Here is a 24,774-nt window from a genome sequence, read left to right on the forward strand (position 1 = left end):
TATCTATTCCTTGTTCCTCTCCTTCTTCTCCGCTCGGTCTGCACTCTTCTCTCTTCTTTCTATCCCTCTTTTCTCACTCTCTATTCCTTGTTCCTCTCCTTCTTCTCCGCTCGGTCTGCACTCTTCTCTCTTCTCTCTTTTTTCTATCCCTCTTTTCTCACTTTCTATTCCTTGTTCCCCTCCTTCTCCTCTGCTCGGTCTGCACTCTTCTCTCTTCTCTCTTCTTTCTATCCCTCTTTTCTCCCTGTCTATTCCTTGTTCCTCTCCTTCTTCTCCGCTCGGTCTGCACTCTTCTCTCTTCTCTCTTCTTTCTATCCCTCTTTTCTCACTTTCTATTCCTTGTTCCCCTCCTTCTTCTCCGCTCGGTCTGCACTCTTCTCTCTTCTCTCTTCTTTCTATCCCTCTTTTCTCACTTTCTATTCCTTGTTCCCCTCCTTCTCCTTTGCTCGGTCTGCACTCTTCTCTCTTCTCTCTTCTTTCTATCCCTCTTTTCTCACTATCTATTCCTTGTTCCCCTCCTTCTCCTCCGCTCGGTCTGCACTCTTCTCTCTTCTCTCTTCTTTCTATCACTCTTTTCTCACTTTCTATTCCTTGTTCCCCTCCTTCTCCTCCGCTCGGTCTGCACTCTTCTCTCTTCTCTCTTCTTTCTATCCCTCTTTTCTCACTTTCTATTCCTTGTTCCTCTTCTTCTTCTCTGCTCGGTCTGCACTCTTCTCTCTTCTCTCTTCTTTCTATCCCTCTTTTCTCACTCTCTATTCCTTGTTCCCCTCCTTCTCCTCTGCTCGGTCTGCACTCTTCTCTCTTCTCTCTTCTTTCTATCCCTCTTTTCTCACTCTCTATTCCTTGTTCCTCTCCTTCTTCTCCGCTCGGTCTTCTCTCTTCTCTCTTCTTTCTATCCCTCTTTTCTCACTATCTATTCCTTGTTCCTCTCCTTCTTCTCCGCTCGGTCTGCACTCTTCTCTCTTCTCTCTTCTTTCTATCCCTCTTTTCTCACTATCTATTCATTGTTCCCCTCCTTCTCCTCTGCTCAGTCTGCACTCTTCTCTCTTCTCTCTTCTTTCTATCCCTCTTTTCTCACTATCTATTCCTTGTTCCCCTCCTTCTCCTCCGCTCGGTCTGCACTCTTCTCTCTTCTCTATTCTTTCTATCCCTCTTTTCTCACTCTCTATTCCTTGTTCCTCTCCTTCTCCTCCGCTCGGTCTGCACTCTTCTCTCTTCTCTCTTCTTTCTATCCCTCTTTTCTCACTTTCTATTCCTTGTTCCCCTCCTTCTCCTCCGCTCGGTCTGCACTCTTCTCTCTTCTCTCTTCTTTCTATCCCTCTTTTCTCACTCTCTATTCCTTGTTCCTCTCCTTCTCCTCCGCTCGGTCTGCACTCTTCTCTCTTCTCTCTTCTTTCTATCCCTCTTTTCTCACTCTCTATTCCTTGTTCCCCTCCTTCTCCTCCGCTCGGTCTTCTCTCTTCTCTTTTCTTTCTATCCCTCTTTTCTCACTTTCTATTCCTTGTTACCCTCCTTCTCCTCTGCTCGGTCTGCACTCTTCTCTCTTCTCTCTTCTTTCTATCCCTCTTTTCTCACTATCTATTCCTTGTTCCTCTCCTTCTCCTCCGCTCGGTCTGCACTCTTCTCTTTTCTTTCTATCCCTCTTTTCTCACTATCTCTTCCTTGTTCCCCTCCTTCTCCTCCGCTCGGTCTTCTCTCTTCTCTCTTCTTTCTATCCCTCTTTTCTCCCTATCTATTCCTTGTTCCCCTCCTTCTTCTCCGCTCGGTCTGCACTCTTCTCTCTTCTCTCTTCTATCTATCCCTCTTTTCTCACTATCTATTCCTTGTTCCTCTCCTTCTTCTCTGCTCGGTCTGCACTCTTCTCTCTTCTCTCTTCTATCTATCCCTCTTTTCTCACTATCTATTCCTTGTTACCCTCCTTCTCCTCTGCTCGGTCTGCACTCTTCTCTCTTCTCTCTTCTTTCTATCCCTCTTTTCTCACTTTCTATTCCTTGTTCCTCTCCTTCTTCTCCGCTCGGTCTGCAATCTTCTCTCTTCTCTCTTCTTTCTATCCCTCTTTTCTCACTTTCTATTCCTTGTTCCTCTCCTTCTCCTCCGCTCGGTCTGCACTCTTCTCTCTTCTCTCTTCTTTCTATCCCTCTTTTCTCACTCTCTATTCCTTGTTCCCCTCCTTCTCCTCCGCTCGGTCTTCTCTCTTCTCTTTTCTTTCTATCCCTCTTTTCTCACTTTCTATTCCTTGTTACCCTCCTTCTCCTCTGCTCGGTCTGCACTCTTCTCTCTTCTCTCTTCTTTCTATCCCTCTTTTCTCACTATCTATTCCTTGTTCCTCTCCTTCTCCTCCGCTCGGTCTGCACTCTTCTCTCTTCTCTCTTCTTTCTATCCCTCTTTTCTCACTATCTATTCCTTGTTCCTCTCCTTCTCCTCCGCTCGGTCTGCTCTCTTCTCTCTTCTCTTTTCTTTCTATCCCTCTTTTCTCACTATCTATTCCTTGTTCCTCTCCTTCTCCTCCGCTCGGTCTGCTCTCTTCTCTCTTCTCTTTTCTTTCTATCCCTCTTTTCTCACTATCTATTCCTTGTTCCTCTCCTTCTCCTCCGCTCGGTCTGCTCTCTTCTCTCTTCTCTTTTCTTTCTATCCCTCTTTTCTCACTATCTCTTCCTTGTTCCCCTCCTTCTCCTCCGCTCGGTCTTCTCTCTTCTCTCTTCTTTCTATCCCTCTTTTCTCCCTATCTATTCCTTGTTCCCCTCCTTCTTCTCCGCTCGGTCTGCACTCTTCTCTCTTCTCTCTTCTATCTATCCCTCTTTTCTCACTATCTATTCCTTGTTCCTCTCCTTCTTCTCTGCTCGGTCTGCACTCTTCTCTCTTCTCTCTTCTTTCTATCCCTCTTTTCTCACTATCTATTCCTTGTTCCTCTCCTTCTCCTCCGCTCGGTCTGCTCTCTTCTCTCTTCTCTTTTCTTTCTATCCCTCTTTTCTCACTATCTCTTCCTTGTTCCCCTCCTTCTCCTCCGCTCGGTCTTCTCTCTTCTCTCTTCTTTCTATCCCTCTTTTCTCCCTATCTATTCCTTGTTCCCCTCCTTCTTCTCCGCTCGGTCTGCACTCTTCTCTCTTCTCTCTTCTATCTATCCCTCTTTTCTCACTATCTATTCCTTGTTCCTCTCCTTCTTCTCTGCTCGGTCTGCACTCTTCTCTCTTCTCTCTTCTTTCTATCCCTCTTTTCTCACTTTCTATTCCTTGTTCCTCTCCTTCTTCTCCGCTCGGTCTGCAATCTTCTCTCTTCTCTCTTCTTTCTATCCCTCTTTTCTCACTTTCTATTCCTTGTTCCTCTCCTTCTTCTCCGCTCGGTCTGCAATCTTCTCTCTTCTCTCTTCTTTCTATCCCTCTTTTCTCACTTTCTATTCCTTGTTCCTCTCCTTCTCCTCCGCTCGGTCTGCACTCTTCTCTCTTCTCTCTTCTTTCTATCCCTCTTTACTCACTATCTATTCCTTGTTCCCCTCCTTCTCCTCCGCTCGGTCTTCTCTCTTCTCTCTTCTTTCTATCCTTCTTTTCTCACTTTCTATTCCTTGTTCCTCTCCTTCTTCTCCGCTCGGTCTGCACTCTTCTCTCTTCTTTCTATCCCTCTTTTCTCACTCTCTATTCCTTGTTCCTCTCCTTCTTCTCCGCTCGGTCTGCACTCTTCTCTCTTCTCTCTTCTTTCTATCCCTCTTTTCTCACTTTCTATTCCTTGTTCCCCTCCTTCTCCTCTGCTCGGTCTGCACTCTTCTCTCTTCTCTCTTCTTTCTATCCCTCTTTTCTCACTTTCTATTCCTTGTTCCTCTCCTTCTCCTCCGCTCGGTCTGCACTCTTCTCTCTTCTCTCTTCTTTCTATCCCTCTTTTCTCACTATCTATTCCTTGTTCCCCTCCTTCTCCTCCGCTCGGTCTGCACTCTTCTCTCTTCTCTCTTCTTTCTATCCCTCTTTTCTCACTATCTATTCCTTGTTCCCCTCCTTCTTCTCCGCTCGGTCTGCACTCTTCTCTCTTCTCTCTTCTTTCTATCCCTCTTTTCTCACTCTCTATTCCTTGTTCCTCTCCTTCTTCTCCGCTCGGTCTGCACTCTTCTCTCTTCTCTCTTCTTTCTATCCCTCTTTTCTCACTTTCTATTCCTTGTTCCCCTCCTTCTCCTCCGCTCGGTCTGCACTCTTCTCTCTTCTCTCTTCTCTCTTCTTTCTATCCCTCTTTTCTCACTCTCTATTCCTTGTTCCCCTCCTTCTCCTCCGCTCGGTCTGCACTCTTCTCTCTTCTCTCTTCTTTCTATCCCTCTTTTCTCACTATCTATTCCTTGTTCCCCTCCTTCTTCTCCGCTCGGTCTGCACTCTTCTCTCTTCTCTCTTCTTTCTATCCCTCTTTTCTCACTATCTATTCCTTGTTCCCCTCCTTCTCCTCCGCTCGGTCTGCACTCTTCTCTCTTCTCTCTTCTTTCTATCCCTCTTTTCTCACTATCTATTCCTTGTTCCTCTCCTTCTTCTCCGCTCGGTCTGCACTCTTCTCTCTTCTCTCTTCTTTCTATCCCTCTTTTCTCACTATCTATTCCTTGTTCCCCTCCTTCTTCTCCGCTCGGTCTGCACTCTTCTTTCTTCTCTCTTCTATCTATCCCTCTTTTCTCACTTTCTATTCCTTGTTCCCCTCCTTCTTCTCCGCTTGGTCTGCACTCTTCTCTCTTCTCTCTTCTTTCTATCCCTCTTTTCTCCCTGTCTATTCCTTGTTCCTCTCCTTCTTCTCCGCTCGGTCTGCACTCTTCTCTCTTCTCTCTTCTTTCTATCCCTCTTTTCTCCCTGTCTATTCCTTGTTCCTCTCCTTCTTCTCCGCTTGGTCTGCACTCTTCTCTCTTCTCTCTTCTTTCTATCCCTCTTTTCTCCCTGTCTATTCCTTGTTCCCCTCTTTCTCCTCCGCTCGGTCTGCACTCTTCTCTCTTCTCTCTTCTTTCTATCCCTCTTTTCTCCCTGTCTATTCCTTGTTCCCCTCCTTCTTCTCCGCTCGGTCTTCTCTCTTCTCTCTTCTTTCTATCCCTCTTTTCTCCCTGTCTATTCCTTGTTCCTCTCCTTCTTCTCCGCTCGGTCTGCACTCTTCTCTCTTCTCTCTTCTTTCTATCCCTCTTTTCTCCCTGTCTATTCCTTGTTCCTCTCCTTCTTCTCCGCTTGGTCTGCACTCTTCTCTCTTCTCTCTTCTTTCTATCCCTCTTTTCTCCCTGTCTATTCCTTGTTCCCCTCTTTCTCCTCCGCTCGGTCTGCACTCTTCTCTCTTCTCTCTTCTTTCTATCCCTCTTTTCTCCCTGTCTATTCCTTGTTCCCCTCCTTCTTCTCCGCTTGGTCTGCACTCTTCTCTCTTCTCTCTTCTTTCTATCCCTCTTTTCTCCCTGTCTATTCCTTGTTCCCCTCTTTCTCCTCCGCTCGGTCTGCACTCTTCTCTCTTCTCTCTTCTTTCTATCCCTCTTTTCTCCCTGTCTATTCCTTGTTCCTCTCCTTCTTCTCCGCTCGGTCTGCACTCTTCTCTCTTCTCTCTTCTTTCTATCCCTCTTTTCTCCCTGTCTATTCCTTGTTCCTCTCCTTCTTCTCCGCTCGGTCTGCACTCTTCTCTCTTCTCTCTTCTTTCTATCCCTCTTTTCTCCCTGTCTATTCCTTGTTCCTCTCCTTCTTCTCCGCTTGGTCTGCACTCTTCTCTCTTCTCTCTTCTTTCTATCCCTCTTTTCTCCCTGTCTATTCCTTGTTCCCCTCCTTCTTCTCTGCTCGGTCTGCACTCTTCTCTCTTCTCTCTTCTTTCTATCCCTCTTTTCTCACTATCTATTCCTTGTTCCCCTCTTTCTCCTCCGCTCGGTCTGCACTCTTCTCTCTTCTCTCTTCTTTCTATCCCTCTTTTCTCCCTGTCTATTCCTTGTTCCTCTCCTTCTTCTCCGCTTGGTCTGCACTCTTCTCTCTTCTCTCTTCTTTCTATCCCTCTTTTCTCCCTGTCTATTCCTTGTTCCCCTTCTTCTTCTCCGCTTGGTCTGCACTCTTCTCTCTTCTCTCTTCTTTCTATCCCTCTTTTCTCCCTGTCTATTCCTTGTTCCCCTCCTTCTTCTCTGCTCGGTCTGCACTCTTCTCTCTTCTCTCTTCTTTCTATCCCTCTTTTCTCACTATCTATTCCTTGTTCCCCTCTTTCTCCTCCGCTCGGTCTGCACTCTTCTCTCTTCTCTCTTCTTTCTATCCCTCTTTTCTCACTATCTATTCCTTGTTCCTCTCCTTCTCCTCCGCTCGGTCTGCACTCTTCTCTCTTCTCTCTTCTTTCTATCCCTCTTTTCTCACTATCTATTCCTTGTTCCCCTCCTTCTTCTCCGCTCGGTCTGCACTCTTCTCTCTTCTCTCTTCTTTCTATCCCTCTTTTCTCCCTGTCTATTCCTTGTTCCCCTCTTTCTCCTCCGCTCGGTCTGCACTCTTCTCTCTTCTCTCTTCTATCTATCCCTCTTTTCTCACTATCTATTCCTTGTTCCTCTCCTTCTTCTCCGCTCGGTCTGCACTCTTCTCTCTTCTCTCTTCTATCTATCCCTCTTTTCTCACTTTCTATTCCTTGTTCCCCTCCTTCTTCTCCGCTCGGTCTTCTCTCTTCTCTCTTCTTTCTATCCCTCTTTTCTCACTATCTATTCCTTGTTCCTCTCCTTCTTCTCCGCTCGGTCTTCTCTCTTCTCTCTTCTATCTATCCCTCTTTTCTCCCTGTCTATTCCTTGTTCCCCTCCTTCTCCTCCGCTCGGTCTGCACTCTTCTCTCTTCTCTCTTCTTTCTATCCCTCTTTTCTCACTATCTATTCCTTGTTCCTCTCCTTCTCCTACGCTCGGTCTGCACTCTTCTCTCTTCTCTCTTCTTTCTATCCCTCTTTTCTCCCTGTCTATTCCTTGTTCCCCTCCTTCTCCTCCGCTCGGTCTGCACTCTTCTCTCTTCTTTCTATCCCTCTTTTCTCACTATCTCTTCCTTGTTCCCCTCCTTCTTCTCCGCTCGGTCTTCTCTCTTCTCTCTTCTTTCTATCCCTCTTTTCTCACTATCTATTCCTTGTTCCTCTCCTTCTCCTACGCTCGGTCTGCACTCTTCTCTCTTCTCTCTTCTTTCTATCCCTCTTTTCTCACTTTCTATTCCTTGTTCCCCTCCTTCTCCTCCGCTCGGTCTTCTCTCTTCTCTCTTCTTTCTATCCCTCTTTTCTCCCTATCTATTCCTTGTTCCTCTCCTTCTCCTCCGCTCGGTCTGCACTCTTCTCTCTTCTCTCTTCTTTCTATCCCTCTTTTCTCACTTTCTATTCCTTGTTCCCCTCCTTCTCCTCCGCTCGGTCTGCACTCTTCTCTCTTCTCTCTTCTTTCTATCCCTCTTTTCTCACTATCTATTCCTTGTTCCTCTCCTTCTTCTCCGCTCGGTCTTCTCTCTTCTCTCTTCTTTCTATCCCTCTTTTCTCACTATCTATTCCTTGTTCCCCTCCTTCTTCTCCGCTCGGTCTTCTCTCTTCTCTCTTCTTTCTATCCCTCTTTTCTCCCTATCTATTCCTTGTTCCTCTCCTTCTCCTACGCTCGGTCTGCACTCTTCTCTCTTCTCTCTTCTTTCTATCCCTCTTTTCTCACTTTCTATTCCTTGTTCCCCTCCTTCTCCTCCGCTCGGTCTTCTCTCTTCTCTCTTCTTTCTATCCCTCTTTTCTCCCTATCTATTCCTTGTTCCTCTCCTTCTCCTCCGCTCGGTCTGCACTCTTCTCTCTTTCTTCTGTTCGGGGAAGGTTACTTGTATTGTATGTAATGTGTAGCTGTGACCATCAGAGGGCGCCACTGTTCCTGACTTGCTGACCTATTTCCAGGTCTTCCTCTGCAGTGCAGGATGGGGTCCAGCTTTGTGGTCTCTGTGCTTTGTTTTATTAACCCCATACTATACTGTGTTGCTGGGTATTTGCAGCCTCGGTGATAGCGGTGGCTTTATTATGTTTGTACCGTACCATGCGGATGTGTGTGCTGTTATTTCGCTTGTGTACCGTCCCATAATGCTGAGATATTACCGCCAATGTCCAGCATGCAATATTAACTTGTATTGCCTTGTACTGTATGTTATAGTATATGGTATGTTTATGTCCCCGTGAATATTACCCACATACTGTGCACAGGGATTACCGCGTCCCCCCAACACCATCCTGACCCAGAACAGTCCACAAATTACAGATACTACCCACATACTGTGCACAGGGGTCACCGCGTCCCCCCAACACCATCCTGACCCAGAATAGTCCACAAATTACAGATACTACCCACATACTGTGCACAGGGGTCACCGCGTCCCCCCAACACCATCCTGACCCAGAACAGTCCACAAATTACAGATACTACCCACATACTGTGCACAGGAGTCACCGCGTCCCCCCAACACCATCCTGACCCAGAACAGTCCACAAATTACAGATACTACCCACATACTGTGCGAACGGATCACCGCGTCCCCCCAACACCATCCTGACCCAGAACAGTCCACAAATTACAGATACTACACACATACTGTGCGAACAGATCACCGCGTCCCCCCAACACCATCCTGACCCAGAACAGTCCACAAATTACAGATACTACCCACATACTGTGCGAACGGATCACCGCGTCCCCCCAACACAATCCTGACCCAGAACAGTCCACAAATTACAGATACTACCCACATACTCTGCGCAGGGGTCACCGCGTCCCCCCAACACCATCCTGACCCAGAACAGTCCACAAATTACAGATACTACCCACATACTGTGCACAGGGGTCACCGCGTCCCCCCCAACACCATCCTGACCCAGAACAGTCCACAAATTACAGATACTACACACATACTGTGCACAGGGGTCACCGCGTCCCCCCAACACCATCCTGACCCAGAAAAGTCCACAAATTACAGATACTACCCACATACTGTGCGAACAGATCACCGCGTCCCCCCAACACCATCCTGACCCAGAACAGTCCACAAATTACAGATACTACCCACATACTGTGCACAGGGGTCACTGCGTCCCCCCAACACCATCCTGACCCAGAACAGTCCACAAATTACAGATACTACCCACATACTGTGCACAGGAGTCACCGCGTCCCCCCAACACCATCCTGACCCAGAACAGTCCACAAATTACAGATACTACCCACATACTGTGCGAACAGATCACCGCGTCCCCCCAACACCATCCTGACCCAGAACAGTCCACAAATTACAGATACTACACACATACTGTGCACAGGGGTCACCGCGTCCCCCCAACACCATCCTGACCCAGAACAGTCCACAAATTACAGATACTACACACATACTGTGCACAGGGGTCACCGCGTCCCCCCAACACCATCCTGACCCAGAACAGTACACAAATTACAGATACTACCCACATACTGTGCGCAGGGGTCACCGCGTCCCCCCAACACCATCCTGACCCAGAACAGTCCACAAATTACACATACTACCCACATACTGTGCGAACGGATCACCACGTCCCCCCAACACCATCCTGACCCAGAACAGTCCACAAATTACAGATACTACCCACATACTGTGCACAGGAGTCACCGCGTCCCCCCAACACCATCCTGACCCAGAACAGTCCACAAATTACAGATACTACCCACATACTGTGCGAACAGATCACCGCGTCCCCCCAACACCATCCTGACCCAGAACAGTCCACAAATTACAGATACTACACACATACTGTGCACAGGGGTCACCGCGTCCCCCCAACACCATCCTGACCCAGAACAGTCCACAAATTACAGATACTACACACATACTGTGCACAGGGGTCACCGCGTCCCCCCAACACCATCCTGACCCAGAACAGTCCACAAATTACAGATACTACCCACATACTGTGCGAACAGATCACCGCGTCCCCCCAACACCATCCTGACCCAGAACAGTCCACAAATTACAGATACTACCCACATACTGTGCGAACGGATCACCACGTCCCCCCAACACCATCCTGACCCAGAACAGTCCACAAATTACAGATACTACCCACATACTGTGCACAGGGGTCACCGCGTCCCCCCAACACCATCCTGACCCAGAACAGTCCACAAATTACAGATACTACCCACATACTGTGCACAGGGGTCACCGCGTCCCCCCAACACCATCCTGACCCAGAACAGTCCACAAATTACAGATACTACCCACATACTGTGCACAGGGGTCACCGCGTCCCCCCAACACCATCCTGACCCAGAACAGTCCACAAATTACAGATACTACCCACATACTGTGCGAACAGATCACCGCGTCCCCCCCAACACCATCCTGACCCAGAACAGTCCACAAATTACAGATACTACCCACATACTCTGCGCAGGGGTCACCGCGTCCCCCCAACACCATCCTGACCCAGAACAGTCCACAAATTACAGATACTACCCACATACTGTGCGCAGGGATCACCGCCTCCCCCCAACACCATCCTGACCCAGAACAGTACACAAATTACAGATACTACCCACATACTGTGCGCAGGGGTCACCGCGTCCCCCCAACACCATCCTGACCAAGAATAGTCCACAAATTACAGATACTACCCACATACTGTGCGCAGGGGTCACCGCGTCCCCCCAACACCATCCTGACCAAGAATAGTCCACAAATTACAGATACTACCCACATACTGTGCGCAGGGGTCACCGCGTCCCCCCAACACCATCCTGACCCAGAACAGTCCACAAATTACAGATACTACCCACATGCTGTGCGAACAGATCACCGCTTCCCCCCAACACCATCCTGACCCAGAACAGTCCACAAATTACAGATACTACCCACATACTGTGCGCAGGAGTCACCGCGTCCCCCCAACACCATCCTGACCCAGAACAGTCCACAAATTACAGATACTACCCACATAATGTGCGCAGGGGTCACCGCGTCCCCCCAACACCATCCTGACCCAGAACAGTCCACAAATTACAGATACTACCCACATACTGTGCACAGGGGTCACCGCGTCCCCCCAACACCATCCTGACCCAGAACAGTCCACAAATTACAGATACTACCCACATACTGTGCACAGGGGTCACCGCGTCCCCCCAACACCATCCTGACCCAGAACAGTCCACAAATTACAGATACTACCCACATACTGTGCGAACAGATCACCGCGTCCCCCCCAACACCATCCTGACCCAGAACAGTCCACAAATTACAGATACTACCCACATACTCTGCGCAGGGGTCACCGCGTCCCCCCAACACCATCCTGACCCAGAACAGTCCACAAATTACAGATACTACCCACATACTGTGCGCAGGGATCACCACGTCCCCCCAACACCATCCTGACCAAGAATAGTCCACAAATTACAGATACTACCCACATACTGTGCGCAGGGGTCACCGCGTCCCCCCAACACCATCCTGACCAAGAATAGTCCACAAATTACAGATACTACCCACATACTGTGCGCAGGGGTCACCGCGTCCCCCCAACACCATCCTGACCCAGAACAGTCCACAAATTACAGATACTACCCACATGCTGTGCGAACAGATCACCGCTTCCCCCCAACACCATCCTGACCCAGAACAGTCCACAAATTACAGATACTACCCACATACTGTGCGCAGGAGTCACCGCGTCCCCCCAACACCATCCTGACCCAGAACAGTCCACAAATTACAGATACTACCCACATACTGTGCGCAGGGGTCACCGCCTCCCCCCAACACCATCCTGACCCAGAACAGTCCATAAATTACAGATACTACCCACATACTGTGCGCAGGGGTCACCGCGTCCCCCCAACACCATCCTGACCCAGAACAGTCCACAAATTACAGATACTACACACATACTGTGCGCAGGGATCACCACGTCCCCCCAACACCATCCTGACCCAGAACAGTCCACAAATTACAGATACTACACACATACTGTGCGCAGGGGTCACCGCGTCCCCCCAACACCATCCTGACCCAGAACAGTCATCAAATTACAGATACTACCCACATACTCTGCACAGGGGTCACTGCGTCCCCCCACACCATCCTGACCCAGAACAGTCCACAAATTACAGATACAACGCACATACTGTGCGCAGGGGTCACCGCCTCCCCCCAACACCATCCTGACCCAGAACAGTCCATAAATTACAGATACTACCCACATACTGTGCGCAGGGGTCACCGCGTCCCCCCAACACCATCCTGACCCAGAACAGTCCACAAATTACAGATACTACACACATACTGTGCGCAGGGATCACCACGTCCCCCCAACACCATCCTGACCCAGAACAGTCCACAAATTACAGATACTACCCACATACTGTGCGCAGGGGTCACCGCGTCCCCCCAACACCATCCTGACCCAGAACAGTCCACAAATTACAGATACTACCCACATACTCTGCACAGGGATCACCGCATCCCCCCAACACCATCCTGACCCAGAACAGTCCACAAATTACAGATAATACACACATACTGTGCGCAGGGGTCACCGCGTCCCCCCAACACCATCCTGACCCAGAACAGTCATCAAATTACAGATACTACCCACATACTCTGCACAGGGATCACCGCATCCCCCCAACACCATCCTGACCCAGAACAGTCCACAAATTACAGATACTACACACATACTGTGCGCAGGGGTCACCGCGTCCCCCCAACACCATCCTGACCCAGAACAGTCCACAAATTACAGATACAACGCACATACTGTGCGCAGGGGTCACCGCGTCCCCCCAACACCATCCTGACCCAGAACAGTCCACAAATTACAGATACAACGCACATACTGTGCACAGGGGTCACCGCATCCCCCCAACACCATCCTGACCCAGAACAGTCCACAAATTACAGATACTACACACATACTGTGCGCAGGGGTCACCGCGTCCCCCAACACCATCCTGACCCAGAACAGTCCACAAATTACAGATACTACCCACATACTGTGCGCAGGGGTCACCGCGTCCCCCCAACACCATCCTGACCCAGAACAGTCCACAAATTACAGATACTACCCACATACTGTGCGCAGGGGTCACCGCGTCCCCCCAACACCATCCTGACCCAGAACAGTCCACAAATTACAGATACTACGCACATACTGTGCGCAGGGGTCACCGCGTCCCCCCAACACCATCCTGACCCAGAACAGTCCACAAATTACAGATACTACGCACATACTGTGCGCAGGGGTCACCGCGTCCCCCCAACACCATCCTGACCCAGAACAGTCCACAAATTACAGATACTATGCACATACTGTGCGCAGGGGTCACCGCGTCCCCCCAACACCATCCTGACCCAGAACAGTCCACAAATTACAGATACTACCCACATACTGTGCGCAGGAGTCACCGTGTCCCCCCAACACCATCCTGACCCAGAACAGTCCACAAATTGCAGATACTACACACATACTGTGCACAGGGGTCACCGCGTCCCCCCAACACCATCCTGACCCAGAACAGTCCACAAATTACAGATACTACCCACATACTGTGCGCAGGAGTCACCGCGTCCCCCCAACACCATCCTGACCCAGAACAGTCCACAAATTACACATACTACCCACATACTGTGCGAACGGATCACCGCGTCCCCCCAACATCATCCTGACCCAGAACAGTCCACAAATTACAGATACTACCTACATACTGTGCGCAGGGGTCACCGTGTCCCCCCAACACCATCCTGACCCAGAACAGTCCACAAATTACAGATACTACCCACATACTGTGCGCAGGGGTCACCGCGTCCCCCCAACACCATCCTGACCCAGAACAGTCCACAAATTACAGATACTACCCACATACTGTGCGAACGGATCACCGCGTCCCCCCAACACCATCCTGACCCAGAACAGTCCACAAATTACACATACTACCCACATACTGTGCGAACGGATCACCGCGTCCCCCCAACACCATCCTGACCCAGAACAGTCCACAAATTACAGATACTACGCACATACTGTGCTCAGGGATCACCGCGTCCCCCCAACACCATCCTGACCCAGATTAGTCCACAAGTTACAGATACTACCCACATACTGTGCGAACGGATCACCGCGTCCCCCCAACACCATCCTGACCCAGAACAGTCCACAAATTACAGATACTACCCACATACTGTGCGCAGGGGTCACCGCTTCCCCCCAACACCATCCTGACCCAGAACAGTCCACAAATTACACATACTACCCACATACTCTGCACAGGGATCACCGCATCCCCCCAACACCATTCTGACCCAGAACAGTCCACAAATTACAGATACTACCCACATACTGTGCGAACGGATCACCGCGTCCCCCCAACACCATCCTGACCCAGAACAGTCCACAAATTACAGATACTACACACATACTCTGCACAGGGATCACCGTGTCCCCCCAACACCATCCTGACCCAGAATAGTCCACAAATTACAGATACTACCCACATACTCTGCACAGGGGTCACCGCGTCCCCCCAACACCATCCTGACCCAGAACAGTCCACAAATTACAGATACTACCCACATACTGTGCGAACGAATCACCGCGTCCCCCAACACCATCCTGACCCAGAACAGTCCACAAATTACACATACTACCCACATACTGTGCGCAGGGATCACCGCGTCCCCCCAACACCACCCTGACCCAGATTAGTCCACAAATTACAGATACTACACACATACTGTGCGCAGGGATCACCGTGTCCCCCCAACACCATCCTGACCCAGAACAGTCCATAAATTACAGATACTACGCACATACTGTGCGAACGGATCACCGCGTCTCCCCAACACAATCCTGACCCAGAACAGTCCACAAATTACAGATACTACCCACATACTGTGCGCAGGGGTCACCGCGTCCCCCCAACACCATCCTGACCCAGAACAGTCCACAAATTACTGATACTACGCACATACTGTGCACAGGGGTCACCGCGTCCCCCCACACCATCCTGACCCAGAACAGTCCACAAATTACTGATACTACGCACATACTGTGCGCAGGGGTCACCGCGTCCCCCCAACACCATCCTGACCCAGAACAGTCCACAAATTACACATACTACCCACATACTCTGCACAGGGATCACCGCGTCCCCCCAACACCATCCTGACCCAGAACAGTCCACAAATTACAGATTCTACACACATACTGTGCGAACGGATCACCGCGTCCCCCCAACACCATCCTGACCCAGAACAGTCCACAAATTACAGATACTACCCACATACTGTGCACAGGGATCACCGCGTCCCCCCAACACCATCCTGACCCAGAATAGTCCACAAATTACAGATACTACCCACATACTGTGCGAACGGATCACCGCGTCCCCCCAACACCATCCTGACCCAGAACAGTCCACAAATTACAGATACTACGCACATACTCTGCACAGGGATCACCGCGTCCCCCCAACACCATCCTGACCCAGAACAGTCCACAAATTACAGATACTACACACATACTGTGCGCAGGGATCACCGCGTCCCCCCAACACCATCCTGACCCAGAACAGTCCATAAATTACAGATACTACGCACATACTGTGCGCAGGGATCACCGCGTCCCCCCAACACCATCCTGATCCAGAACAGTCCACAAATTACAGATACTACGCACATACTGTGCGAACGGATCACCGCGTCCCCCCAACACAATCCTGACCCAGAACAGTCCACAAATTACAGATACTACCCACATACTGTGCGCAGGGATCACCGCGTCCCCCCACACCATCCTGACCCAGAACAGTCCACAAATTACAGATACTACCCACATACTGTGCGAACGGATCACCGCGTCCCCCCAACACCATCCTGACCCAGAACAGTCCATAAATTACAGATACTACGCACATACTGTGCGAACGGATCACCGCGTCCCCCCAACACCATCCTGACCCAGAACAGTCCATAAATGACAGAGACTTTACTACAGCCTCTACTGGTCAGTGGTGGTGTAGCAGGATACATGCACTAAGCGTCTATGATGACTTCTATTTTGAGTCTCTCTACCTCACATACTGGCCAATCCTGGTACTGCAGGACCTGTTGATCATTTTCGTTTAGGTCTCTGTTCTCACTCGTTTTCAGCTATGGTGGTGTAATTGGTTAATTTCTCTCAGCAGGACACTATGGAAAAGATATCTATCGCAGCGGAGGACCGGACCTTCACAATTTTATTTCTTCAGGATTCGTCACCCTGGGAAGAGGACATCTCAAGGGTACAGTACAAAACTTTTATCCTCGATCTCATACATTTTACCGTGATTGTAGTGCTCACCACCGCTCCATTACTTGCAAATGTTTAGTCGATTATGCTTGACTATCAAGTCTAGGTTGTCATGTACTTCGTTGTGTACTGGCGATTCTATCTAGTGCAATATATTGGCCACGTTCTTTCAAGAAAATAATACCTTAATCTTGAATTCTGGGCATTCTTTTGAAAACAGTACTTGGAATTATAGATTCTTTACATCAAGCAAATGTCACATCATTCACCCCAACTCCATACTGGTGGAGATGACAAAGCATTGTCTTACACGTAGATGCACCGTCATAGATCAGTCTCCTCAGATGGTCATCTTTTAGTTGCTTATAACAATACTTTGGAGATTAATGCCAATACCTTGACGTTGAACAACCTTAAGTGGTTGATCTCAACTTCTTAGTAATTTCTAAACTTAGTGGTTGACCTTGAGTTCTTAGAAATGTGGTAAATTAGTGGTTGACCTTGAGTTTTTAATCATTTTCTATCCCAAGGGTTGACCTCAAGTTCTTAGTAATTTGTTAATTCAGTAGTTGACCTCAAGTTCCTAGTAAATGTGTTAGTGATTCACCTTGATTTCTTAGTAATCTGTTAAGTTACTGGTTGACCTTAAGTTTCTAGTAATTTTTTTAGTAGTTGACCTTGAGGTCTTAGTAATTTAATTCAGTGTTGACCTTAATTTCTTAGAAGTTAATTTACTGGTTAACGTTAAGTTCCTAGTAAGTTTCGTAGTTATTGACCTTAAGTTCTTAGTAATTTAACTCAGTGGTTGACTTTAATTTCTTAGTAATTTGTTAAATTACTGGTTAGCCCCTAGTTTTCAGTAATTTTCTTAGTAGTTGACCTTGAGTTCTTAGTCATTTAACTCAGTGGTTGACTTTAATTTCTTAATACATTGTTAAATTACTGGTTGACCTTAAGTTCCTAGTAATTTCCTAAGTAATTGACCTTGAGTTCTTAGTAATTTAACTCAGTGGTTAACCTTAATTTCTTAGTAATTTGTTAAATTACTGGTTGACCTGAAGTTCTTAGTAAGTTTCTTAGTAGTTGATCTTGAGTTCATAGTCATTTAGCTCAGTAGTTGACCTTGATTTCTTAGTAAATTGTTAAATTAGTGGTTGACCCCAGATTCTTAGTTATTTATCAACACAAGGCTTGACCTCAATTTCTTAAAATTTATTAACTCACTAGTTGACTTCAAGTTCATAGTGATTTTCTTGAGGTTTTATTAATTTAACTCATTGATTGAACTTGAGTTCTTATTAATTTGTTAAATTAGTGGTTGACGTCAATTTTTTAGTCATTTTCTAACTCAAGGGTTGACCTCACATTCTTAATAAATTGTAAACTCAATAGTTGACCTCAGGTTTCCAGTAATTTCTTAACTAAGTAGTTGACCTTGATCTCATAGTTATTTAACTCAGTGGTTGATCTTGAGTAATTTGTTTAATTAGTGGTTGACCTCAATGAGTCATTTTTTTAACTCAATGATTGACCTCAAGTTCTTAGTAAGTTGTTACCTCAATAGTTGATCTCAAGTTCCTAGTTATTTTCTTAGTAGCTGAAACTGAGTTCTTAGTCATTTATCTCAGTGGTTGGTCTTAATGTCTTAGTAATTTGTATTGATTGACCTTGTTTCCAGTAATTTTCTTAGTAGTTGACCTTGAGCTCTCCGTAATTTAACTCAGTCGTTGACTTTGATTTTTAGTAATTTGTTAAATTACTGGTTGACCTCATGTTCCTAGTAAGTTGCTCTTCAGTCCTTAGTAATTTAACTCAGTGGTTGACCTTGAGTTCTTACTAATTAGTTAAAATAGGGGTTGACCTCAAGTTCCTAGTAATTTTCTTAGAATTTGCCCTTGAGTCCTTAGTAATTTAACTCGGTGGTTGACCTTGAGTTCTTACTAATTAGTTAAAATGATCTCAAGTTATTTGTAATTTCTTGACTAAGTGGTTGACCTTGAGTTCTTAGTAATTTGTTAACACATATCTTATATGTTTCAAAATGGTGGTCAACTCTGTGATCGGTAGAAGGAGCAGAAGTATGGTTTCTCATGAATGTTTTACACTCCTTCAACAAGCGAGACAGATCTAGAGAATTTCAAGGAATGTGTGAAGTCAAATGTAAAATTGAATGAAACTGTCCTTAAAATTGGTATTGTGGTATTATGTTAGGTCCTTTGTGTAAATGTATGGATTAATTTAGCGCTTAGGCCCCAGTGTAAGCTTTACACAGTCATTAACGTAAGATCTGCTGGCTAACTGATGGACAATGATTCACTTCATACCCTCAAGATCCATGGGTTGATCAAAGGTGATGTTCGAGAACAAGTCCACCTATATCCAGTCTATAGATCATCCATAGTCATCGATGAATGGATGAAAAATTCCATTCTTGTCCATCTAACTTTAGATGGTTGGCTTCACGAATGACCATTTGAACAAAATTTATTCGAATAGTTGGCCGAAACCTTTCAAAAACATTTGGATTCCAGGATATTAGTTTGGAAGATCTCAATGTTAGCGTGAAGTGATATGTGCAATGTAGTGGTCTTCAACGTCTTGTGGTGGTCTTCCTGGGCAATAAACCCCATCCTAAGTATCTGTGTTCTTAATTATGCAATCCTTTCTGTAGCCCATCAATCATCCAGTCGTCTTTATTGTATACCTCTCATCAGTATTCAGTGTTCTATGTGCCGGTCTAAGCTTTTCCGTATGGTTTTATTTGACCAATCTTTGTATATTTCTTGATCCCCCGCTCAATCCGTCATTATCTCAATTGCGCATTTAATGACATAATTACAAGTTATTGGCGAGCACCTCGTATTAAGTATATTTTTTTATATTCTTTTCATTAACCGTACTACAGAACGCAGTTGTCAGTAATTGTCTCCTCTCTCCGAGCAGGTTCCTTATTAAATATGATTAGATAGGAGCAAAATTCAGATTTCATTCGCGATTTGGACGTCTAACCTGTCGGGATCCTTCTCGTGCAAAATAACTGAACTCAAATTGTTGACATTTAAAGGTTCTATTAAAGCGGATCTCTCATTTGAGAGTGACATTTAGAGTCTGTCTAACCAGGCGGGAATGACAACTTTTATTTTCTCTTTAGCGTGGGGGGTGTTAATTTAGACCATAGGTCATATTGTTAATTCAGTGTTTCAAAAACCATGAAAATTACCCCATAGGAACATTTTACGGTTACAGTCATCAACTTTTTACAGAAATGTATTGTAGAGTTGAGAATATCTCCTTGGAGGACCTGAGACTATTGTGCATTACACATCTTATTAATATTGATATTGTAATGCTTCATTCATCCTCTGGGAGTGCTGTGGGAGAACTAGCCAGCTACATTTTGCTTCCCTGTAATGTTTTTTGATAATGTAATGCTTCTTTCATCCTCTAGGAGTGCTGTTGGGAAATTGTACAGCTACTATTTGCTTCACTGTGATGTTTATTGATAATGTAATGCTTCTTTCATCCTCTGGGAGTGCTGTGGGGGGGATTATACACCTACTACTAGATTCTCTGTAATGCTTCTTTCATCCTCTGGGAGTGCTGTGGGGGGATTATACACCTACTACTAGATTCTTTGTAATGCTTCATTCATCCTCTGGGAGTGCGGTGGGGGGATTATACACCTACTACTAGATTCTCTGTAATGCTTCTTTCATCCTCTGGGAGTGCTGTGGGGGAATTAAACACCTACTACTAGATTCTCTGTAATGCTTCATTCATCCTCTGGGAGTGCTGTGGGGGAATTAAACACCTATTACTAGATTCCTTGTAATGCTTCTTTCATCCTCTGGGGGTGCTCTGGGGGAATTAAACACCTACTACTAGATTCTCTGTAATGCTTCTTTCATCCTCTGGGAGTGCTGTGGGGGAATTAAACACCTACTACTAGATTCTCTGTAATGCTTCTTTCATCCTCTGGGAGTGCTGTGGGGGAATTAAACACCTAATACTAGATTTTTTGTAATGCTTCATTCATCCTTTGGGAGTGCTGTGGGGGAATTAAACACCTATTACTAGATACTATGTAATGCTTCATTCATCCTCTGGGAGTGCTGTGGGGGATTAAACACCTACTACTAGATTCTCTGTAATGCTTCATTCATCCTCTGGGAGTGGTGTGGGGTGATTATACACCTACTACTAGATTATCTGTAATACTTCATTCATCCTCTGGAAGTGCTGTGGGGAAATTAAACACCTACTACTGGATTCTCTGTAATGCTTCATTCATCCTCTGGGAGTGCTGTGGGGAAATTAAACACCTACTACTGGATTCTCTGTAATGCTTCATTCATCCTCTGGGAGTGCGGTGGGGGGATTATACACCTACTACTAGATTCTCTGTAATGCTTCATTTATCCTCTGGGAATGCTGTTGGGAAATTAAACACCTACTACTAGATTCTCTGTAATGATTCTTTCATCCTCTGGGAGTGCTGTGGGAGAATTAAAAACTTACTACTAGATTTTCTGTAATACTTCATTCATCCTCTGGGAGTGCTGTGGGAGAATTAAAAACTTACTACTAGATTCTCTGTAATGCTTCGTTCATCCTCTGGGAGTGCTAGGGGGGAATTAAACACCTATTACTAGATTATCTGTAATGCTTCATTCATCCTCTGGGAGTGCTGTGGGGGAATTAAACAGCTATTACTAGATTCTCTGTAATGCTTCATTTATCCTCTGGGAGTGCTGTGGGGGAACTTACCAGCTACTTTCTGCTTGCCTATGATGTTTATTGATAATGTAATGCTTCTTTCATCCTCTGGGAGTGCTGTGGGGGAATTAAACACCTACTACTACATTCTCTGTAATGCTTCATTCATCCTCTGGGAATGCTGTGGGGGAATTAAACACCTATTACTAGATTCTCTGTAATGCTTCATTTATCCTCTGGGAGTGCTGTGGGGGAACTTACCAGCTACTTTCTGCTTGCCTATGATGTTTATTGATAATGTAATGCTTCTTTCATCCTCTGGGAGTGCTGTGGGGGAATTAAACACCTACTACTAGATTCTCTGTAATGCTTCTTTCATCCTCTGGGAGTGCTGTGGGGGAATTTACCAGCTACTTTCTGCTTCCCTATGATGTTTATTGATAATGTAATGCTTCATTCATCCTCTTGGAGTGCTGTGGGGAATTAAACACCTACTACTAGATTCTCTGTAATGCTTCATTCATCCTCTGGGAGTGCTGTGGGAGAATTAAAAACCTACTACTACATTCTCTGTAATGCTTCATTCATCCTCTGGGAGTGCTGGGGGGGAATTAGCCAGCTACTATTTGCTTCTCTGTGATGTATATTGATAATGTAATGCTTCATTCATCCTCTAGGAGTGCTGTGGGGGAATTAGCCAGCTACTATTTGCTTCACTGTGATGTATATTGATAATGTAATGCGTCTTTCGTCCTCTGGGAGTGCTGTGGGGGAATAGAACACCTAGTACTGGTTTCTATATGAAGCTTATTGACATTGTAATGCTTCATTCATCCTGTAGGAGTGCTGTAGGAAAATTGAACACCTACTATTGGCTTCTAACTGACATTTATTGCCATTGTAATGCTTCTTTTCTCCTATGGGAGTGCTGTGGGGGAATTAAACACCTTCAACTGGTTTCTATCTGATGCTTATTGACATTGTAATTCTTCATTCATCCTCTGGGAGTGCTGTGGGGGAATTGAATATCCAATATTTGCTTCCCAGTGATACTCCTTGACATTATAATGCTTTATTCACTGTCTGGGGATGGAAAACTGTGATGACTTTTAATACCTACTATTGGTTAACACTGTAATGCTGCATTTCTCCTCTTGGAGTGCTGTGATGGAATTGAACACCTGCTACTGGTTTCGCGGTGAGTTTATTGACATTGTAACCACTTAACTACTCCTCTATAACTAGATAGAAATTTAATACTTACTACCGGCTTCCCCACCAGATCTTATTTGATTTATGTGAACTCTAGCAGAGGGACATACTACAATCTTCTTAATATCAGTAAAAACTCCCTTAATTAAAAAACAAAAAAAAAAAGGATTGGGCGGTTAGATTTCAACATGCCCAATCCTTTTTTCCCATGACAGATAATACACTGTTAGAGATGATTGGGAACGGATTACATCCCTTTTTCATAAAGCGAAGTAGGTAGTATTAGATATTGTGAAGTGCATCTCGCCATCGTGAAGCCAAACGAAAATAATAGGCACCTTGTGTTTCCTATCTATATATAGATAAAATCCTGATGGGAAATATGACGGTCATATCTGTGGTTGCTACACACTCCCCAATATTGTAGCTCTTTCCCCGGTCCCATACTGACTACAGACTGTGTTTGAAGCTGCATGCATATGACATTCATACATGTCAGTCAACAACCACTTTTTATTTACACACCTCCAGCCACTTTTCACTTACACATTTCCTACTCTGCTTCAAGAAGAAATCAGACAGATCTGTTCACCAAATGGCAGGTGACAGAATCAAATTAAGACTAAAGAATCTCTAGCAAGAGAAAACCCCTGCTGACAAAATTATTCAGCTAGAGTTTAAAAGCAAACTTGCAGTTGCAAACCCATTTCCCTAGCTGAATCACTGTGTCAGCAGGGGGGTTTCTCTTGCTAGAGATTCTTTAGTCTTAATTGGTGTTACGGTCAGTCCAGGAGTGAACCCACGGGACCATGCTCCGGACTCCCCCAGGGAGGCCACCAGGAGCAAACCCCTATACAGGGACTGTCTGGCGACCACCGCAGAGGCCCTAGATGCACAGTAGCTGGAACACAGGTGGGATACCGGGAGCGTCCTTGGAAAGTCCGAAGGGGATACTGAGGCCAGTCCCGTGATGACTTCGGACCGGAGGGAATCGGAAATGATGACCGGAGCCGGGTTTAGACTTCAGATGTAATCCGGAGTCGGAGTGAAGCAGAGGAACGATGGAGAGGTCCACTGCAAAGGGACACCGGGAATCTCCAGGGAGCCGGACCAGCTGTGGCACACACTGGGCGTCAGGTTCTGAGGACAGAGACAGGATTAATCCAGGAACAGAGCACAGAGGGCTTGAACACTATCCCAAGATACTAAGCCCGTATGTAACAGGAAGTCTTTTATACCCTGCACCTGCAATCAGCCATCTCCTGTTCCAGGGATGCTGGCCCTTTAAGAAAAGGGGAATGAGTGTGCCCGCGCCCTAATGCGCATGCGCGAAGCCCGGGAGCCAGAGGCAAGCACAGGAGGCTGGGGGCAGGACACAGAGGAGCCGGAGGCAGAGTCCCGAGTCGCAGCAAGCCGGGGGGACCGCCGAGCAGGATGCATGGGGGACGCAGGGGAGCAGGAGCGGGAGCCGCGGCCGGTGAGCACGAGACCAGATCAGTGGGTACAGAGTGGCGCTTGGACACCGGGACCGGATCAGTGGGTACAGAGCAGCACTGGGACACCGGGACCGGATCAGTGGGTACGGAGCGGCGACGGGACACCAGGGGCATGACAATTGGATTCTGTCACCTGCCATTTGGTGACCAGATCTGGGTGATTTCTCCTTGCTGGGGGTGTGTAAATGAAAAGTGGTTGTTGACTGACATGTATGAATGTCATATTCCTCATCATATTACTCACAGATATGAATTATTAATCCACTGTTGCGACATATCCCTAATCCCCGGATTTATCTCCTACTATTGGTATTACGTGCTGCTAATCCTAACTATTTAACTCTATAAATTGGTATATTTTTGGAAAAATTGTTATCCCCAATTTTGTGGCAATAAAATATGTCTATATCTATTTATACCAAATCCACGTCTAAGGTCCTCGCACTTGCCCTTTAAGCCCCCACGTTTCCTTCAGTGGAGGATTATTGGAGAAGCAATAAGCTATCGGATTTCTTTACATTCGACAGATGCACCTGCACAGGAACTGATGTGGAATATAATATTCGAGTCTTCCCACCCAATAACTTGAGATTTGATATGCAATGCTGGTTTGTCAACTCAGATATTATTCCGAGATCAGAGCGTTAATATTCCGGGGCTTAAATCGAGGAATAAGATGACAGTCTCTGAAGAGAAAAGAATAAAAATCAAAAACATGAGGTTAAAAAAAAAAAAAAGCACGACTTATCAAAGAGACAGAAGTCGGAATTCAAAATGAAGAAATAATTGTTATATTCACAGTTGACGGGAAGAGAAGACGTAGCCTCCCCCATAAAAGATGTAGGCACTTCAAAGAAGAGTTGTGCGCTTTTCAGGAACATTTCAATATTGTATCTGCCTTTCATCGAAGACGGTTTGATGGAACTCAACAGGGTCATGACCGCGGCATTAACTATTGACCGAATTATACAAACCCTACAATCTTAAGGCAGCTTCTATGAGTAACCAAGGTTCAAAGGTGATTCCTGCCCTATGAATAATGAGTTTTTGCCGTGACTTGGTTTTCTAGGAGTGGACAGTGGACACCTAAGATTTCTCTACTTTAGGATCC

At 46.4% G+C, this 24,774-nt stretch overlaps 1 protein-coding gene across 8 annotated transcripts in view; it reads left to right on the forward strand.

Moving 5' to 3' along the window:
* Positions 1–24,774, forward strand: part of SHISA6 (shisa family member 6) — a 413,757-nt gene that overhangs the window by 150,935 nt on the left and 238,048 nt on the right. For 6 of the 8 annotated variants that reach the window (XM_075351450.1, XM_075351453.1, XM_075351457.1 and 3 more), the window contains one exon: positions 16,133–16,231. In XM_075351450.1, coding sequence (XP_075207565.1) covers positions 16,133–16,231 — 99 coding nt within the window. The remainder of the gene's footprint in view (positions 1–16,132; positions 16,232–24,774) is intronic. The other 2 variants (XM_075351451.1, XM_075351454.1) reach the window with 1 other exon arrangement.

Source organism: Anomaloglossus baeobatrachus, chromosome 5, assembly GCF_048569485.1.
Source record: "Anomaloglossus baeobatrachus isolate aAnoBae1 chromosome 5, aAnoBae1.hap1, whole genome shotgun sequence".
Taxonomy (NCBI): domain Eukaryota; kingdom Metazoa; phylum Chordata; class Amphibia; order Anura; family Aromobatidae; genus Anomaloglossus; species Anomaloglossus baeobatrachus.